This window comes from Prionailurus bengalensis, chromosome A3 (assembly GCF_016509475.1).
Source record: "Prionailurus bengalensis isolate Pbe53 chromosome A3, Fcat_Pben_1.1_paternal_pri, whole genome shotgun sequence".
NCBI lineage: Eukaryota > Metazoa > Chordata > Mammalia > Carnivora > Felidae > Prionailurus > Prionailurus bengalensis.
Genome location: NC_057354.1, coordinates 66,631,526 through 66,648,812, shown reverse-complemented (window position 1 = coordinate 66,648,812; position 17,287 = coordinate 66,631,526). Strand labels below are relative to the sequence as shown.

General features: G+C 44.4%; 1 protein-coding gene across 1 annotated transcript in view; it reads left to right on the top strand.

Annotated features, from left to right (window-relative positions):
- Nucleotides 1-15,195, top strand: part of STPG4 (sperm-tail PG-rich repeat containing 4) — a 47,088-nt gene extending 31,893 nt beyond the window's left edge. The window contains exons 6-7 of the mRNA XM_043603322.1: nt 11,784-11,888; nt 15,057-15,195. Of these exons, the coding sequence (XP_043459257.1) occupies nt 11,784-11,888; nt 15,057-15,173 (222 nt within the window). The 3' untranslated portion in view covers nt 15,174-15,195. The remainder of the gene's footprint in view (nt 1-11,783; nt 11,889-15,056) is intronic.
- The last annotated feature ends 2,092 nt before the right edge of the window (nt 15,196-17,287 follow it).

Genomic DNA, 17,287 nt, shown 5'->3' with positions numbered 1-17,287 from the left:
TCTGCTTGGGCAGTTCGGAGCCTGCCTGGGATTCTCTCTCTCCCTCTCTCTCTGCCCCTTCCCTTCTCACACTATCTCTGTCTCTCTCAAAATAAATAAATAAACTTAAAAATTTTTTTAAAGACCTTACAACTCTAATTTTTCTGAAATGTGTTTTGTGTATGGTTGCACAGTAAGGTTGTGGTGTCATTTGAGCCCTGTTGACTTAGGACAGGTTGCCTCATTGTTGGTGTATCTGAAACCTACTATCACCAGAAATCTGACCTGTAGACCTGGTGCAATATAGTATGACCCACAGACATTCACTGAGTTCACTCTAAACCCTTTTGAGAATGAGGCAGGTTATAAAAGATGGATACATACAGGTGTGCATCTCCTCCTCTTTCTTCCTATCATCTGTGAAAAGTAGCCCATTGAAATTTGTTCATCATTCATGCCTAAAATCTCCAGGAGCAGCCAATTAAAAGACAAGTAGATGACCATGCGAATGTCTAGCCAATACTACATGATTTTTTAGTTGTAGCAAGTACATTGACCTTGGATTTGAAAATCCTCTAGGATCATTTGCCCCTGAAGGCCTCTCAGTGTGGAGGAGCTGTTCTGACTTGTTAAAAAACACAGCCTTCTTGTTTGTGTCAGTGATTCGGTTGGTGACTTACATTTTGTCCCCAAAGCGTAGGTAGCTCTCAGGGGAAGCAGTTGGTAAGGGATTTGTCGGGTTGGAAAACGGTTTTTTTTTTTTTTTCAACGTTTTTATTTATTTTTGGGACAGAGAGAGACAGAGCATGAACGGGGGAGGGGCAGAGAGAGAGGGAGACACAGAATCAGAAACAGGCTCCAGGCTCCGAGCCATCAGCCCAGAGCCTGATGCGGGGCTCGAACTCACCGCGAGATCGTGACCTGGCTGAAGTCGGACGCCCAACCGACTGCGCCACCCAGGCGCCCCTGGAAAACGGTTTTTAATCTTTAGATCAAACAACCAATGTAAGGTTGTATACTTATTGGCTATTTCTGTTATTGTTGAAATAATAATTGCTTATGGATCAGCACAATTGTTTTGTCTATAGTAAAGACTTTAAGAAGATTTATGTGAGCATTGTGGGATCAATGCCAGGAGACATGGTCTGTCATAGGAAAAAGGGCCTTTTTGCACCATAAAAAGAATTGTACTGGCAACTTCTGCTGCCTTTGAGCACCTTGATAATAATGACCAAGCCTCACAAATTCCAAGACGTAAAGATACAGTCACCTCATAGTGGTTTTTTTTTAAGAGGAGAAAACTACAAGAAATCTTTGCCATTCTTATCCAAGCGAATTGGACAAAGTAAAACTTGTCATTTGTGGTTGCTCCTCCCCTCACCCTACCCTTTAATTGATTTAATTGCTTTCATAAATGACCCAAATAAAACTCTTGATTCACCAAAAAATTTCATGAGTTTTGTTCCCTCTTGAATGTGTTTCCAAATGTGGGCTGTCTTCCCACATTTGGATTTCAGAGATTCTGCAGGTTCAGATTCTGCAGATTCAGAAGGTTCTAACTTCTTAGAACATATAGGGGCCACTGATGACTTTATTTAATGTGCCCATTGGGGTAAAGAAGACTAAGGAAGATATTATTTTTCTAAGTCTTTTTTCCCTAGTATCTACTTGGCATGTGGATCATACAGACCCAGTGCTTCTCTTGTTTATTGCTGGTGGTAGCATCGACTAATACAACCCCTTGAAAGGCAGGTTGGCAGTATGTATCTTGTAGGCTGTTGATTCCATCTTGAGTAAGTTCTCTTAAAGTAATAGTCTTATATACAGAAATATCATCTGTATAAAGATACCATGAAGGGATTACTTATAATAGCAAGATAACAGTAGCAACTTAACATCCAGCAGGAGGGAAATAATTTTTTTTAATGTTTATTTATTCTTGAGAGAGCGAGAGAGAGAGAGAGAGAGTGCAAGCAGGGGAGGAGCAGAGAGAGGGAGACACAGAATTGGAAGCAGGCTCCAGGCTCTAAGCTGTCAGCACAGAGTCTGACATGGAGCTCCAACTCATGGATCATGACCTGAGGTGAAGTCAGACGCCTAACCAACTGAGCCACCCAGGTACCCCAGAAGGGAAATAATTTTAAAAGAATATTATATACCTACTCAAAGGAATATTTTATAGCCATTAAAACAATTATTGTTAAAATCATAAAACAGCATCAAAAGTGTTTATGATCTAATGTGTAGGGGGAAAATACAATATATAAATCGGTATGTATACTATGATTAAAATAATGGAAGAAAAATTATGTGTATGAAAAAAAAAAGGAAATGCACCAAAATGCTTTTTGGCTATGCTGAGGTGCCATGATTTAGGGTGGTTGTTTACTTCCTTTCTTTTGCATTGTTTTTATAATTTTTCAAAATGTAATTTTTTAGAAGTCAGAAAAGAAGTAGTGTTTGAGGAAAAGAGCCATCAAATTGGTCAATATAAAAATAATTTTGCTACTTAAAATTTTTTTTAATGTTTATTTTTGAGAAAGAGGGAGAGAGAGGGAGAGGCAGAGAGAGATGGAACACAGAATCCGAAGTAGGCTTCAGGCTCTGAGCTGTCAGCACAGAACCTGATGTGGGGCTTGAACTCACGAACTGCGAGATCATGATCTGAGCTCAAGTCGGATGCTCAATTGACTGAGCCACCCAGGTGCCCCAAAAATATTTTGTTACTTAAATAAAAATAGTGCCACTTAACGACTACTTAATTAGGACTCAGTCATTCATACGATTTGGAGCTTCCAGTAATTTGCTGAGCAGATTCTTTAAAGTTACTAATTCTCACGGTTGTATATAAAGTGAAAAATGAGATATGCACACCTTTCCTGACAGTAGGAAATAAAATCTTACAATGTCAACGAAAATGGGTTACTTTTATTTGATGTCACAAATATTTCAAGATGTTTCTGTATTTCTTAAAACCTGACAAGCCTATAAAGAATAAGGAAAGGATTAGGTAAACAAGAAAGAGTGTGTGCACATATGAATGAGTGTTATATGATTTGTCTGCTGTAGTCACATTTCAGAGCAGTTTGAAAGGGGGATAGTGGGTCTGTGGCATACTCTGTGCATTGAAACTAGGGCTATAACAGAATGCTGAATCATTCCAGCTGTTTCTGATTTACGAAATTAGTTCAATTAAAAACTAAGCTGATACTTTAAAACTCCACAAGGAACAGAAAAATAATTAGTAAACATAGTCAGATTGAATCAAGCCAAACACAAATTGATTTCTGCTTGAATGGAATCTGAAAGATGATTAAAGGCTCAATCTCCTCAAAGATGAGTTCACTTCTAGGTAACATTTTTGGAGAAATACAACCTTTGAAATATAGCTATAGATGTACAAGGATTTTTTTTTTATTATTAAACAATAGCCTGGCAGTTTTTCTTTTTAAAAAAATTATGCAACTTTTCCAGCAGAGTCATAAATCCCTGTTTGGGATATGTCCTGCTCTTCTTTCTTATAACAATATCTTGACTGGGAACAGGAAAAAGTGTATAATCAGTAGGATTTTTTTCAGTTGCAAGTAACAGAAACCCATTCTGAAAGAGCGTAAGCAGAAATTAAAACATAAAAAGAGAGATGGAATTTATTGGCGCACACAGCCTCTGGGACGTTTGCCACCGATTTACCTTTCTTTGGCTTGTGGGCATGCTGTTTACGGGCTGGGCAGGAGGGGCCAGGAGCACTTTCAGGTGCACACCTGCCTGCCTGACCACCTGAGTGTGAAAATGCAGGCTTTTTGGATTGGCTGGGTGATAGTCACATGTCTGCCCCGGACCAATCGCTGTGACCAGGAGTTGCCAGCTAGACCCGAAGTTCCTGTGCGTAAGTATGCCTTGATTTTTTCTCTTAAATTAAAACAAATTTTTTTAATGTTTATTTTTGAGAGAGAGAGAGAGAGCAAGAGAGAGAGAGAGCAAGCACGAGTGGAGGAGCGGCAGAGAGAGAGAGAAGGAGACAGAATCCGAAGCAGGCTCCAGGCTTGGATCTGTCAGCACAGAGCCCCATGCAGGGCTCGAGCTGGTGAACAGGCGGATCATGACCTGAGCCGAATTAGGGGATGCTTAACTGACTGAGCTACCCAGGCACCCCCTCCCCTCCGCCTTAGATTTCTAATGTTGGTGGGGTCCCCTCCGGGTCATCTAGAAAAGGGAGGATGGGCCAGTGAACACCTGCAGCAATGCTGAGTTGCCTGGTGGTCCCTGGAACGTGCCTTCCTGTACAAGTTGCACTTTTGTGGTGGGCAGGTTTGTGATCACTCTGCGTTGCCTGCCCACATGGCCCCCATCAGGAAACCTAGACTGTCACGGTTCCTCTCTTTCTGCAGAAATAAACAGTACCAAGCTACACTTCAGAGGTGAGGTCAGTTCTGAATTTCGCAAATGTGAATAACTTTTGGCCCTGATAGTTTGGCTTCTGCTGTACTCAACAGCAAACATGTCTCCCTTCTTTTCCTGTGAACTTGTAGACCAACACAGAATTCTAGGATTTCCTGAGTTGAATACACTTAGCCACATGCCTCCTCCTGAGTTCCCAGAGGGGCAACTCCAGCTTCTCTCTGTGCCTGTCTCCACACAGGATTCTACTCTCCTTGCGGGGCCACCTGTTCTTTCGTTTTCTTTCTTTCTTTCTTTCTTTCTTTCTTTCTTTCTTTCTTTCTTTCTTTCTTTCTTTCCTCTCCTCTCCTCTCCTCTCCTCTCCTCTCCTCTCCTCTCCTCTCCTCTCCTCTCCTCTCCTCTCCTCTCCTTTCCTTTCCTTTCCTTTCCTTTTCTTCCTTACTTCTTGAGCAGGGGTGGGGCAGAGAGAGAGGGAGAGGGAGGATCCCAAGCAGGCTCCATGTTGTCAACACAGAGCTCTGAGCTCATGACCTGAGCAGAAATCAAGAGTCAGATGCTTCACCAGCTGAGGCACCTAGGCACTCCTGTTTTCTTTTTTGAGCAATGTATTCCAGCTATTATACCCATGTCACCAAATTTTACTACCCCATCAAATAATTTCAGTTTATGTTGCTTATTACTTGTGTTTCACATGTGTCTAGATAGACATTTAGGGCCATAAATTTGATTTCTGACCTTTTCTCTCTTCAAGTATGATTCATTGAAAGTTGTGCCTAGGATCAGTGGGAATAGACTGTGTGCTCTTTCTAGGTCCTCTTTAGCTTTGTGATTTTATTTTTATTTTTTATCTTAGAGAGAATGAGCAGGGGAGAGGGACAGAGGGGGATAAAGAGAGAGAGAGAGAGAGAGAGAGAGAGAGAGAGAGAGAAAGAGAAAGAGAGAATCTCAAGCAGGCTCCATGCTCAGCACAGAGCCTGACCTGGGGCTCAATCCCATGACCCTGGGATCATGACCTGAGCAGAAATCACAAGTCAGACGCTCAACTGACTGAGCCACCCAGGTGCCCCCTAGCTTTGTGATTTTAAAGACAAATAGTTTAGAACTAAACACTGATACCTCCCAGCAGTGAAAACGGGCTCTGGCTCCCACAACTAAGCTGCTGAAGCATTAGTTTCTAGGCCTACCCAGCCTCACGTTCTCTCTGTTACACGGAGGGGATGGCATTTCCCCTGCGAGGCTGTTGTGAGCATTGGATGAGAGTGGGTACATGAGCTATAGATGGTGCAGGGATGAGCAGTGGTGAGGGTCTGGGGGAGCTCGCGGTGGGCAGCAGTGGAGCCTGCTGCACAGCCACCTGGAGAGGTGCCCTGGAACGTGGAAACCAGCTGCAGACGACTTGCAGAGATTGGAAATACAAGGGTGACATTTAACATCTTACATCTGCAGTTAAATTGTAAAACCATTCTTAGCGTTTGTACACGTGTGAAAAACACCAAAGTGGTAACTGTCTTGAGAAAGTTGGATTTCAGGTCCCTAACTTTGTGTGTGTGTGTGTGTGTGTGTGTGTGTGTGTGTGTGTGTATGATACATTATATATGATATATATCATATTATATTATATTATATTATATTATATTATATTATATTATATTATATATATATTTCTTCCACAGGAGCGTATGCACATTTTATTTTATTTCTGTGATGCAGTGAATTAGAATGAATGGCATCTTCCTCACTGGATGGCTTTCCCTAACTTTTCCTATTATTGCTTCTGTGTAGATCCTTCTTCCAGCCTCTTTGCCTGCAGACTTCACCCCCTCCTTGTTCTTTAGGTCCTAGCTCCTTTGTGCTTCCTTAAGGGTTTTTCAGGCCCCTCAGGCCATATCAGTTTACCTTCTTACATGCTCTCCCATAGCATCCTGTATGCCCCTTTGTGTCATATGCCACACACTTGTCATATTTTTTTGTACAGCATATATTCCCTGCTAGAATGTAAGCCCCATGAGAGTAGGGCACATGTCCATCTTCTTTTATTTTTAATATAATTGATTATCAAATTGGTTTCCATACAACACCCAGTGCTAATCCCTACAAGTGCCGTCCTCCGTGCCCATCACCCACTTTCCCCTCTCCCCCTGTCTCACATTCAGGTCTTTCATCCATTTTGAGTTTATTTTTGTATATGGTGTAAGAAAGTGGTCCAGTTTCATCCTTCTGCATGAAAGAATGCTGTCCAGTTCTCCCAGCACCATTTGTTAAAGAGACTGTCTTTTTTCCACTGGATACTCTTTCCTGCTTTGTCAAAGATTAGTTGGCCACACATTTGTGGGTCCAATTCTGGGGTCTCTATTCTATTCCATTGGTCTATGTGTTTGTTTTTGAGGGCACATGTCCATTTTGTCCATTAAGACTGAGTTCTGCTGCCAACAGAAATATTGAGACCCCCAACAGCAATATTATAAATGAGAGAAGCACCTACTTCTGACTTGTGTAAATTTCCTGCAGTGGACAGCTTAAGGCTGGGGTAGGGCAGTTCTGCAGTATCACATTTCTGCGTGCTTCTTAGCTAAGCATGGCTTTCATTTCCATGGTCCCAGAGAGCCAAGAACTCTCAGTGGGACCTGTTAGCAGGCAGGAAGGCAGGGAAGCTGGACAAGCTTCCCTCTCCATAAGGATGCTCTGGAATTTGTACATATCTCCTTACCTCTGTGCTGTTAACTAGAAATTACTGGTCACATGTAGCTTCAGGGGAAGCTGGGAAATTTAGTCTTTATTCTGGGTAGACATGTGACCAGTTAAAAATTGTTCTAATACTAAGGGTTAGAATGGATATTGGGAGATAGTCATATACCACTGTATTTCCAACTCCCAGCACACTGTGTGGTGCACTGTGAAAGAAGAAATGAGCTGAACACTTACATATTCACTTGCTAGGGTTGCCATAACAAAGTACTACAAGCTGAGTGACTTAAACAACAGAAGTGTATTGTCTCCCAGTCCTAGAGGAAGTCCAAGATCAAGGTGGTGGCAGTGTTGGCTCCTTCTGAGTGCTGTGAGGGAAAATCTGTTCTGTGCCTCTCTCCTAGCTTCTGGTGGTGTTCCAGCAATCTTTGGCTTCCCTTGGTTTGTAGGTCTCTACTTTCATTGTTGTATGTTTTACTGGTGTCCATGTCTCTGTGCCCAAAATTCCCCTTTTAATAAAGGATAGCATTCAGGGTTTAGGGCCCATTCTGATGACCTCATAATTACATCTGCAAGGACCCTATTTCCATAGAGGGTCACATTCTGAGGTACTAGTGGTTCATAGTTCTATGAATTTTGAGGGGGGGATACCGTTCAACCCAGTTCAACATGGTACAAATTTATAGGGTTTGTGAATTTTGAGAGGATCACAATTCAACACATATTAATTTGGGATAATTTCATTTACCTTCACACAGTCTTTCAGAGATACCTGGAATTTTGCTGCTCTGGCATGTCCCAGAGTGATAATACCTTTTAATTCCAGAGCAGTGTGGCATAGATTAGCCAGTCTCACTCTCACAGCCCCGGAAAAATATGTTCAGAGGAGGCATGGCAGGGCTTACCAAAAGCCTATAGTGGTACTGAGAGTTACTGCCCATTAGGAAGCTCTTCATGGTGTGACAGTCCGAGAAGCACTCCAGAAAAGTCAGTAGGGCCCATCCATTCTGAGCCCTTTACAGTAAATGGAAAGCAGCCGCCCTTGGTACCATCCCTTGGCCCACTGAGATCACACTTAGCTAGCACAGGCTGGATACAACATGGCCTGGTGTAGAGTCTTGAAGCCAGGCAGTTAGCTCAGTCCTCACTCAGCACCATTTGAGCTCCTCACTACCTTTTGGGATAAAAGGAATCCTTCCCTGGATAAACTCCTTTAAGGTTGAAGATAGTATCCCTATAGCTCCCATTGGTTAAAGTTGCCCTTGAGTAGAAACTCAATTACTTTTTCAAAGGGAAGAGAAAGATATCATCTTGTCAGGAGGGTTGAAATGTAATCATGCCTCAAAGCAGGAGAATGGGTAACTATGAAAGGTTTCCTATAGTTTATTTTGGCAGCAGGTACTGGGGTTCTAGGAAGGTGACAGTTCTGTTCTCCTTTGACACCAAATGTCAGTGGTCTTTGAAAGGTGTAGCTTCAGGAAACCCAAAATTGTCAAACCATGGACCTGGCAAAAACAAAGTTGAAGAGGTAGTTCATCTGATCTGTGTGAGAGTTGCTTAGTGCTGCTTCATGAACCTGGGTGCTGCCCTTCACCTATGCATCCCACATAATGTGAATTAAAGCTCTGGGTCATGCTCATCGATCTGCAGTAAATGAGGGAGCAGCATCTCTAACCTCAAGGAAGAATAGGGCGCCATTCAAGTGTTCTTGTTTTAAATACCGTCCTGTTGAAGTGGATCCATTTTCTCAACCCACATTCTGAGCCATCCTGGACCATGTGCCCTTCCCTCCATTCCTGCTCTGCTGACTCACATTGTCCTCAGAAGTGGGGACTGTGCTGGAACTGCTCCCCACCCATTGCAGGGTCTTGGCCCAACCATTACTTTTCACTTAGAACACCATTCCTGTGGCTTCTGGAATATGAACTTGGGCCTGTATCCACTTCCCTAATGTTCCCTCTTAAAAGATTCCATTTGACACGTGGGGCAAATAGCATGCAGTCATTTCTTTCTCCCCAACTTTTAGACCCTTTGGCTTAGATGACCATGCCCATATAGGAGGCTGCTGGATGGCACAGGCACACATCAGTGCTTTGTCAATCCTGGCACTTGGATTCCCAAAGAGCACATGATTTGGAGCTTAGAAATGGAAGCCTCATCAGGCTGGGGGGAAAGAGGGCATGTGCAGCATTTCTTAGCCATCCTGCAGATGGCTGCTGTAGGCATGGAGTCAATGGTAGCACACTTAGCATCTTTTGCCCCAGCTACCACTCTGGCTTCAAAGTACTGTATTTATTAGGGCCAAAGCAAGCGGAGGTGGCACAGACTGTTCCTGTTGGAGTCCCTGGCTTTCTATGCTCTGGTTTTTATGGCAGCTCAGATTTCTCCAGTGGCAGTGTGGAGGTCACTACACACTGAGAGCCTCACCCTGGTAGTGATCTCTGTCCCATGTAGGCACCAGTTTCAAAACATTGCTGTTCTCATGTCTCTGCCATGAGTTGTAAAATTTTAGAGGCACATCCGTCCCTTGGTTATCAGACTTGTGCTTGACTGTTAATAACAGACTCCATTCATGGATAAAAAGAAGGGAATGGCAGCTGCCACCCATGGGAGTGAACAAGGGAAAGCCTTGCTTCTAAATCTTTGAGGGTCTGCACTTGGGCACTTGTTCTGCTGAATAGGATGGGCTAATTGGTGGCCCAGCCTTACCTACAACAAAGATCTTACAGGACACATTTCTCGGTTCTTTTTTTTTTTTTTTTTAAGTTCATTTATTCATTTTGAGAGTGAGAGGGAGCACTTGCTGAAGGGGCAGAGAAAGAGGGAGAGAGAGAGAATCTCAAGCAGGCTCTGTACCATCAGTGCAGAGCCTGATGTGGGGCTCAGACTCAAAAACCATGAGATCATGACCTGAGCCAAAACCAAGAGTTGGACACCTAACCAACTGAGCCACCCAGGCACCCTATGTTTCTCTGTTCTACTCTAAGACATGAGTTATTGTTAATCTTATCTTTGTTTCCTTTGCCCATTTTTCATGTTCATTTATCTATACATTAGATATAATTTTTTTTCATACCTCAAAAGCACTCAAGTATATTGTGGGAAAATTAGAAAATGCAGATGAGAAAAATAACATTCTTTTTACGTAACATGCTGCCACCTGGAGAAAAGCAGGAAGTCCTTATTACCAGTCAGGACATTCCATTCCCTGTGTTTTTATGTACATTTTTTTTTTAAGCTTGCATTTGCACTTAGCAATATTTGAGAGAAGCTTTTGTGTCCTTGACATTCATCACTAGACAGCTGGATGGAAGAATCACAACGTATTTAGCCAGGCACACATCGCTGGTCATTTAGTTTATTTCCAACTTTCCATTTTTAGAAACAATATTATAGTGAATATCTTTGTAGCCAAATACTTGCATACGTTCTCAATTGTTTTCTTAGGATGAATCCCTAAAAGTGGAATTGCTGGGTCTGAATTATAAATATACATTGTCTCTAACTTCATATTGTAAAAACTTTAGAAGTATATATTACATAGACACAATACTTCATCGAACCCCCAGGCACCCATATGACAATTAAGAGCTCTTGGCCAATGTATACTCACACCCACTTCTAGTCCCTGCATTATTTAGGAACAGATCCAAGACTTCATGCCAGAAAGACTCATTTCTGTAAGATAGTACAGGTATTTGAAAATGGGAGAGAAAAAAGAAAAAGTGAATTGCCAGAAAAAAAAAATAAGAGGTTAACATTTTGTCCACCTTATCCACTGCGATGTGTGGGCTCTTTCCATTTTCCCTGCCATATCTGGACTCAGGACTCTTCGTTTGTCTTTGGATTCCTGCAACAATATGGTAACCAGTCTCCTTTCTCTCCCTCTGGATAGGTATAAATGTTTTCAAGCCATTTTGTGTCTTGCCAAATTGCACTCCAGAAAGGCTAATCAAATTTACACTTGCACCAGAAGCATATAGGAGTATCCATGCAAGTTTTGGGTCTTTCTTCTTTCTTTTCTTCTTCCCTCTCTCCTATCCCCCTCTGCCTTTCTTCTTTCTTGGTGAATTTTTTAGACCCCCAAACAGGAATCACATCATTGTTTTAATTAGAACTTATTTGGTTATTAATGAGATTAAAGCTCTCCCCACCCCCTGCCATTTCCTCACTTGAACAATTGTATTTCCTCTTTGTGAATTGCCTTTTCCTAATTTTTCTATTAGGATGATTGTCTTTCACAAATTGTGTTCATCTTATGTTAATGTCTATGGCATTGTACTTCTGTCAGTGAACTGCTGTGAATACTTGTTTGGACTGAGATAATACATATTATATTGGTATGAAAGAATAAGGGTGTTTTATAAACCTAGCAGCTGAAAGCAGGAAGTCCTTATTACCAGTCAGGACAGGTATGGAGGGAGGTGTGCCAGTGTGGGGAGGGGGGGCCTGGGCAGGACACATGGACACTTGAACAGGTCACTTAATCGTTAGTCTCCACAGTCATCCACAAGGCAGGTAAAGCAGGTGAAGCCGGTATCACCCACTTTTCACAATGACTTGTGCCAGGACACACCTTAATGAGATCCTCCAAGCCCCAATCTAGGGATTTTTCTACCATATCTCAGTGATTCATATGTTTATTTGTGGAAGGCAAGTAAAGCGATAAAATATAACATATTAGTAATTCTAGAACATTCTTTCTTTTTTTTCTTCTATAGCACGAAGGCCCAGGACCAGGTCATTATGATTTGAAAATACCTCAAGCAAATTCTGTGACTTCTTGTTTTCAGTCTAGAGTACCTCGATTCCTGTCCACCCGTTCTGTAAGTACTCTAAAAGATTATGGTTGTAGGCTTTGTGGCTGGGGTGGGGGGTCATTGGGGCCAGGTTATAGTTATGTACAATTCTAGTGTACATATATGTATCCAATTTCTTGATAAGGCAGAGCTCAAAAATCTGGCAAGCCCTCAGCCTGTTTCAGGCTCAGAGTGCGTCCAGATCCAAAGACTGTGGCAGAATTATGGGTCCAGTCGACAGCATCCAGCATAGTAATTAGACATCAATGATCTGACCTGGATGCTCTGTGGGAAAACATGTTTAATGAACTGAGGCAAGCAGTAGGCAGTGGCTGGTCCCAGCCATCCAGAACTGCTGTTCTTTGTGTGTGTGGCTTCTGGGACTGTGTGTGTGGCTTCAGAGCAGAAACATTATTATTACTATTATTATATTATTATTATTATTATTATTTTAATGTTTATTTATTTTTGAGAGAGAGTGAGCAGGGGAGGGGCAGAGAAAGTGGGAGACACAGAATCCCAAGCAGGCCCCGGGCTCCGAGCTGTCAGCGCAGAGCCTGACGCAGGGCTTGAACCCACGAATTGCGAGATCATGACCTGGGCCGAAGTCGGACGCCCAACCGACTGAGCCACCCAGGCGGCCCCCAGAAACGTTATTATTGAACCAAAGGGGGCCATTAAGGCATGAGCAATCATTCTGCCCCCAAGAACTCAGGAGAGACAGGGAAGAGGCTCAAGTCCACTGACACAAAGAAAGTACATTTGGGGAGTATCCAAGCCTCAGAGGCCTAGAGAAGACCAAGAAAATTGCAAAAGCATAACATGGCACTTATGAACGATAGCTATTTTTTTTAAAGTACTGATAATTTTAATTCCCATGGTCTTATTCCCAATCTGCATCCCAGTTTGAAAGTTCAAGAACTTCCTTGTATGTAGCCTTATTTGAGATGGTTGTGGAGACAGAAATTCAAATTCTGCTTGGGGAATCAAGGAAGGGTTGGTGTCCCAGGCCAGTGTCTTCAGGATCTTGCTCCAGAGCTACCAGTCTGGTGGGGGGTAGTGTGGTCTTTATCTGGAGGAATACTGGGGAGTCGCTGCTGGTGATATTAAAAACAGGCTAACAGCAGGAGGTGGTGGATACCTTCTGTAGATCCTCACACTCTAGTGGCATCACCGTGATCCAGACCCAGATTTTTGTCTGAGCTCGTAGGGCTGAGCATCATCAGGAAATTGGAGTTATGCTAACCATATCAGTTATCAGTTAAGCTGATAGAGAAGCCAGAAAAGGTAGTATTTTTTTAATGTTTATTTTTATTTTTGAGAGAGAGGGGAGAGGAGGGGGGGAGAGAAAGGGAGACTCAGAATCTGTAGCAGGCTCCAGGCTCTGAGCTGTCAGCACAGAGCCCAATGTGGGACTTGAACTCAAGAACTGTGAGATCATGACCTGAGGGGAAGTCAGACACTTAATTAACTGAGCCACCCAGGCATCCCTTTTTTTAATGTTTATTATTGAAAGAAAGAGAGCGCTCCTGAGAGCTGGGGAGGGGCAGAGAGGGAGGGAGACAGAGGGTCCAAAGCAGGCTCTGCACTGTCAGCACAGAGCCTGATGTGGAGCTCGAATTCACAAACCATGAGATCGTGACCTGAGCCCAAGTTGGACGCTTAACCGAATGAGCCACCCAGGTGCCCCCAGAAGATGTAGTATTAATGTACAAGTGTCCAGCAAGGGGGCTGATGTCTGGGGCCACTTGTCTATGGGGTTTCTCCCTACATAGGAAACTCTTCATAGAAGCCAAGGATAATCAGAAGTTTGCTTGGTGACAGTGAAATCAGGACTGGGGAATGGAGCCGGATGTTCTCAAGGTCTGAGAACCACAACCAGTAGCCTCCTGAGGGATGGCCTTGTGAGACCGAGGCCCACAAACCTCCTGTTCTGTGGGCTGGCTCTCCAGGACTCCACATGCATGTTACTTCCTCATTAATAGCACTAATAAAGGCTTCAGCTTCCTTTGACGTCTGGCCAGGACTTGATTAGATTTTCAGGCTGTTCCTCCGCTTTTGGCAGGGGAAACATCCTGTCATTACAGCGGCTTCTGCATGCAGCTGACTTCATCCACTCTGGGCTGACCACTCTGTCCCACTTTCAGAGTAATCCTATTTCCACCCTCCCTGTCTCCTAAAGAGATAACATACTGCAAAGAAGGATGGAAATGACAAGAACATGGTAAGAGAGAATAATAATAGTGGTGGCAGCTAATGTGTAGAGCTCTTGCTGCCTGCCTAGTGTGGTGCTGTCTTGTCCTGGGGGGCCTCCAGCAAGCCTCATTACCTCATCTGATGGGCGAGGCTCTGGAAGCACCTGGTCCAGGGTCACACTGAACCACTGGTGGTGGGACTAGGACTCGAATTCCAGCCTTTAAATCCTTCCCTTAGTCACACACAGAGACACTGGTGCTTCTCCAACAGACCCAAGATAAAATTCCTTTGGGCTCCAAGAATAGGTACATGCACCGCATGGGAAATGCTGACCTAAGAAATCGAAGTCTTTATTTTAGTCTATGAACATGACATTCATTTGCATTTGATCACCATGGAGGAGAAGCTTCATTTAAATAATTGGCAAAACAATCTTTTCAAGAATTTTATCCAAATGAAAATATGATTTTAAAAATTAGAACTCAATAGATCCCTTGACAAAACTGTGGACACTCAGGTCCACCGACCCTGGTGTCCATAGACCTTTGTACAGAAACATGAGTTTGGGCTTTTGAGGTCAATCACCCAGGTTCAGAATCCATTTTCTCCAGCCCCTTACCACTAGACTGAGGTCACTAGAGGGGAGGACAGTGGCTTTCCCAGGGACAGGAGCAGTCTAGGTGGAGTGCCCTCTGATACAAAATGTGCCTTGAGGTGCAGGTGGGATGTGAGCTCGCCGGCCCTGCAGGTCTAGGCCAGTGCTTGCTTGTCCACCCTTCTCTCTGCACCTCTGCAGCCCTAGGCGCGGCCGCTGATAGGAGCAGATGCCAAGGAGACACTCCACTTCAAGGGTGCCCCAGGCCTGCATGCAGTCCCGTGTGGCCCTTGTTTTCCCCAGTGGGGATTTGCCAGCCACATCTGAGCTCACAGCCAGGCTCTGGTGGCTCCAGAGTTTTGGGGTCACTCTCTCATCAGCCTTGTCTTTTGTTCTGTTTCCAGAAAACCCCAGGCCCGGGAGCGTACACATCTTCAGCACAATCCCCCAAGCAGGCACCGACCATAGCCAAAATGGGTCGAGAACATAGCCTTTTCTTCAACAACACAATTGGCTTTTAAAATAAAGCCTCTGTGACCCTAAGCTACTTTGAGTTTAGCAAATTCTTATGTTCAGAAAACTCTGTTTTGTCTGTTCTTTAGGAGGGTTTGACTACAGAACATAATCGATTGCCCTGGTGACCATCCTGCCCACTTATCTGGAATAGTTCCAGCGCAGTTTCCAGTTCACTCTAGAAAGTGTCCTGGTTTGAATAACAAACTGTGTGCTCACTCTGCTTATTGTCACAGGGTATATTCAGAGACTGCCCCTGGGCTGCTCCTGCGGCAGCTCGGACAGGTCCTGATATGCCCAGGCTGTGCTCTGCATGGCTGTGGGCTCTCCAGCTGTGTCTGAGCTGGATTAGAGCTGTAATACTTCACAGGCTCATGGAGGCTTCCTCAAGTGTTGGCATTCAACCAAGAGCAAGCTGAGCGTGACAGGATCCCAGCAGGTGGTTCTTTCTCTCAACTCCCTGAAAAGAGCAATATTGATTCAGCCCAATGAGTATTTGTGATTTCAATCAACAAAAACATTTGAGTATCTGCTCTGCCCCAGGTGTGTGCTGGGGTTGAGGAGTGGGGGCCTAGTGGAAAGACAAACAAGGCATGTATGTGATTGAGTTTGGGGAAGGTTATAGAGGAGACAAGGCCAGAAAGGGAGTTTGGGGTAGCCCCTGGCTCGAGGAAGGCTTTGCAAACTGTGCCAAGTGGCTCTTTCTGGTCGCCTTGTGTGTGAAGCTCAGGGACTGCCCTCGCACGATGGCAGTTCCTTGGGGAAGACAGGCCCTGGTCTCAGGAAGCTGTGAAGTCACTGCACCTGGTGTACAGTGAAGGCCACAAGCAGGCAGAGCAGGGATAAGGCAGCATGGCCCCAAGCGGCGAAGGGTGACCACATGCAGTAGGACAGCTTGGCTGCCACGCAGGGGACCTGGAGGCTGAGATAGACAGAAAGGAGAGGGAAGAAGGTTGGGGGCAAAGACCTTGTTTGGATGAAAGGCAGGAATATATATTTGCTGGAGGGGAACAGCGGGAGCCTGGTCCAACTAGAGTGGAGGGTGCTGTGAGGGTGGGAGGGGGTTGGGGGAGGCTCAGTCAGAAGGTGAGGGCCACATGCAGTGACGCATGCCCAGAAGACCCGCTCAGGGAGCCCCAGCTAGACACACCCCATGCATGACAGCATGTTATCTCTCAAAGGTGGGAGAGATTCCAGAATCATTAACAAATGGAAGGGATCTCTTTTTTAATTAAAAACATGAACTTATAAAAATGAATATCAATGCTTATACTTTGTTGTATTTTAAAAGGTGAAACCTGCCCTCCCCCACCTCTCTTCTTTAGTCTTATAAGCCCTTATAAAAGGGGTGTTGGAGGCAAGAAAGGGAAGGTCATCATCTCACTGAATTTATTCAAGTTTCTCATTTGTATAAGAAACTCCCTGTGATGCGTTCTTTTAGAACAGAAAACGGCCACTTGGAAAATCAGACGTGTCTCAGGGGCAGTGGCTCCTGTCCCACTTTGATCAGAAGACGGCCTCAGGGCAGGTAGTTCCAAATTTTATTCTCCAAGTGGGTCAAAGTCCCCTGTGGGGTCAGAAAGTAATGGCTGGCAGTTATGACAGAGAGGGTTTTCTCAAGGAAGCAGTGACTCAGGTTGCCATTGGTGCTCGGGAAAGCTGTTGGTTCTAGAAAGCAAGAGAGGCAAGAGGTGGTCATATCTGTCTTAGGACTCACAGGTGGAAAGTGAAAGGAACCTCTCCTACCAGCAAGGGGAAAGGGAGATTGTAAGTACGTAGCAGTATCTCTCTGACAAGAGCATGAACCAGGGGCTGGCAGGAACTTCTTCCCTGTGTCTCCCCAGTGCTTCTCTCTCAGGCCTGCTTCTTCCTCGAGAGGCCAACCTTCACTGCCTCTTCACGTGTATAGGGTCTAATGTGGCTACTTCAGGCTCTCCTCACATCATTTCCTAAGCCAACACCCTAAAAGAATGTAAGCAGCCCCTCTTGGTTCCAGCATCAGGTTCCCAGGAGAGAGACGCCAGTTGGCCAGCGTGGATCGGGGCTTTACTCCTGGGCCCTTCAGCTGTGGTCAAGAGGGCCTAGCCCCTTGGTGCAGACAGAGCTGAGGGTCCCATTTGTG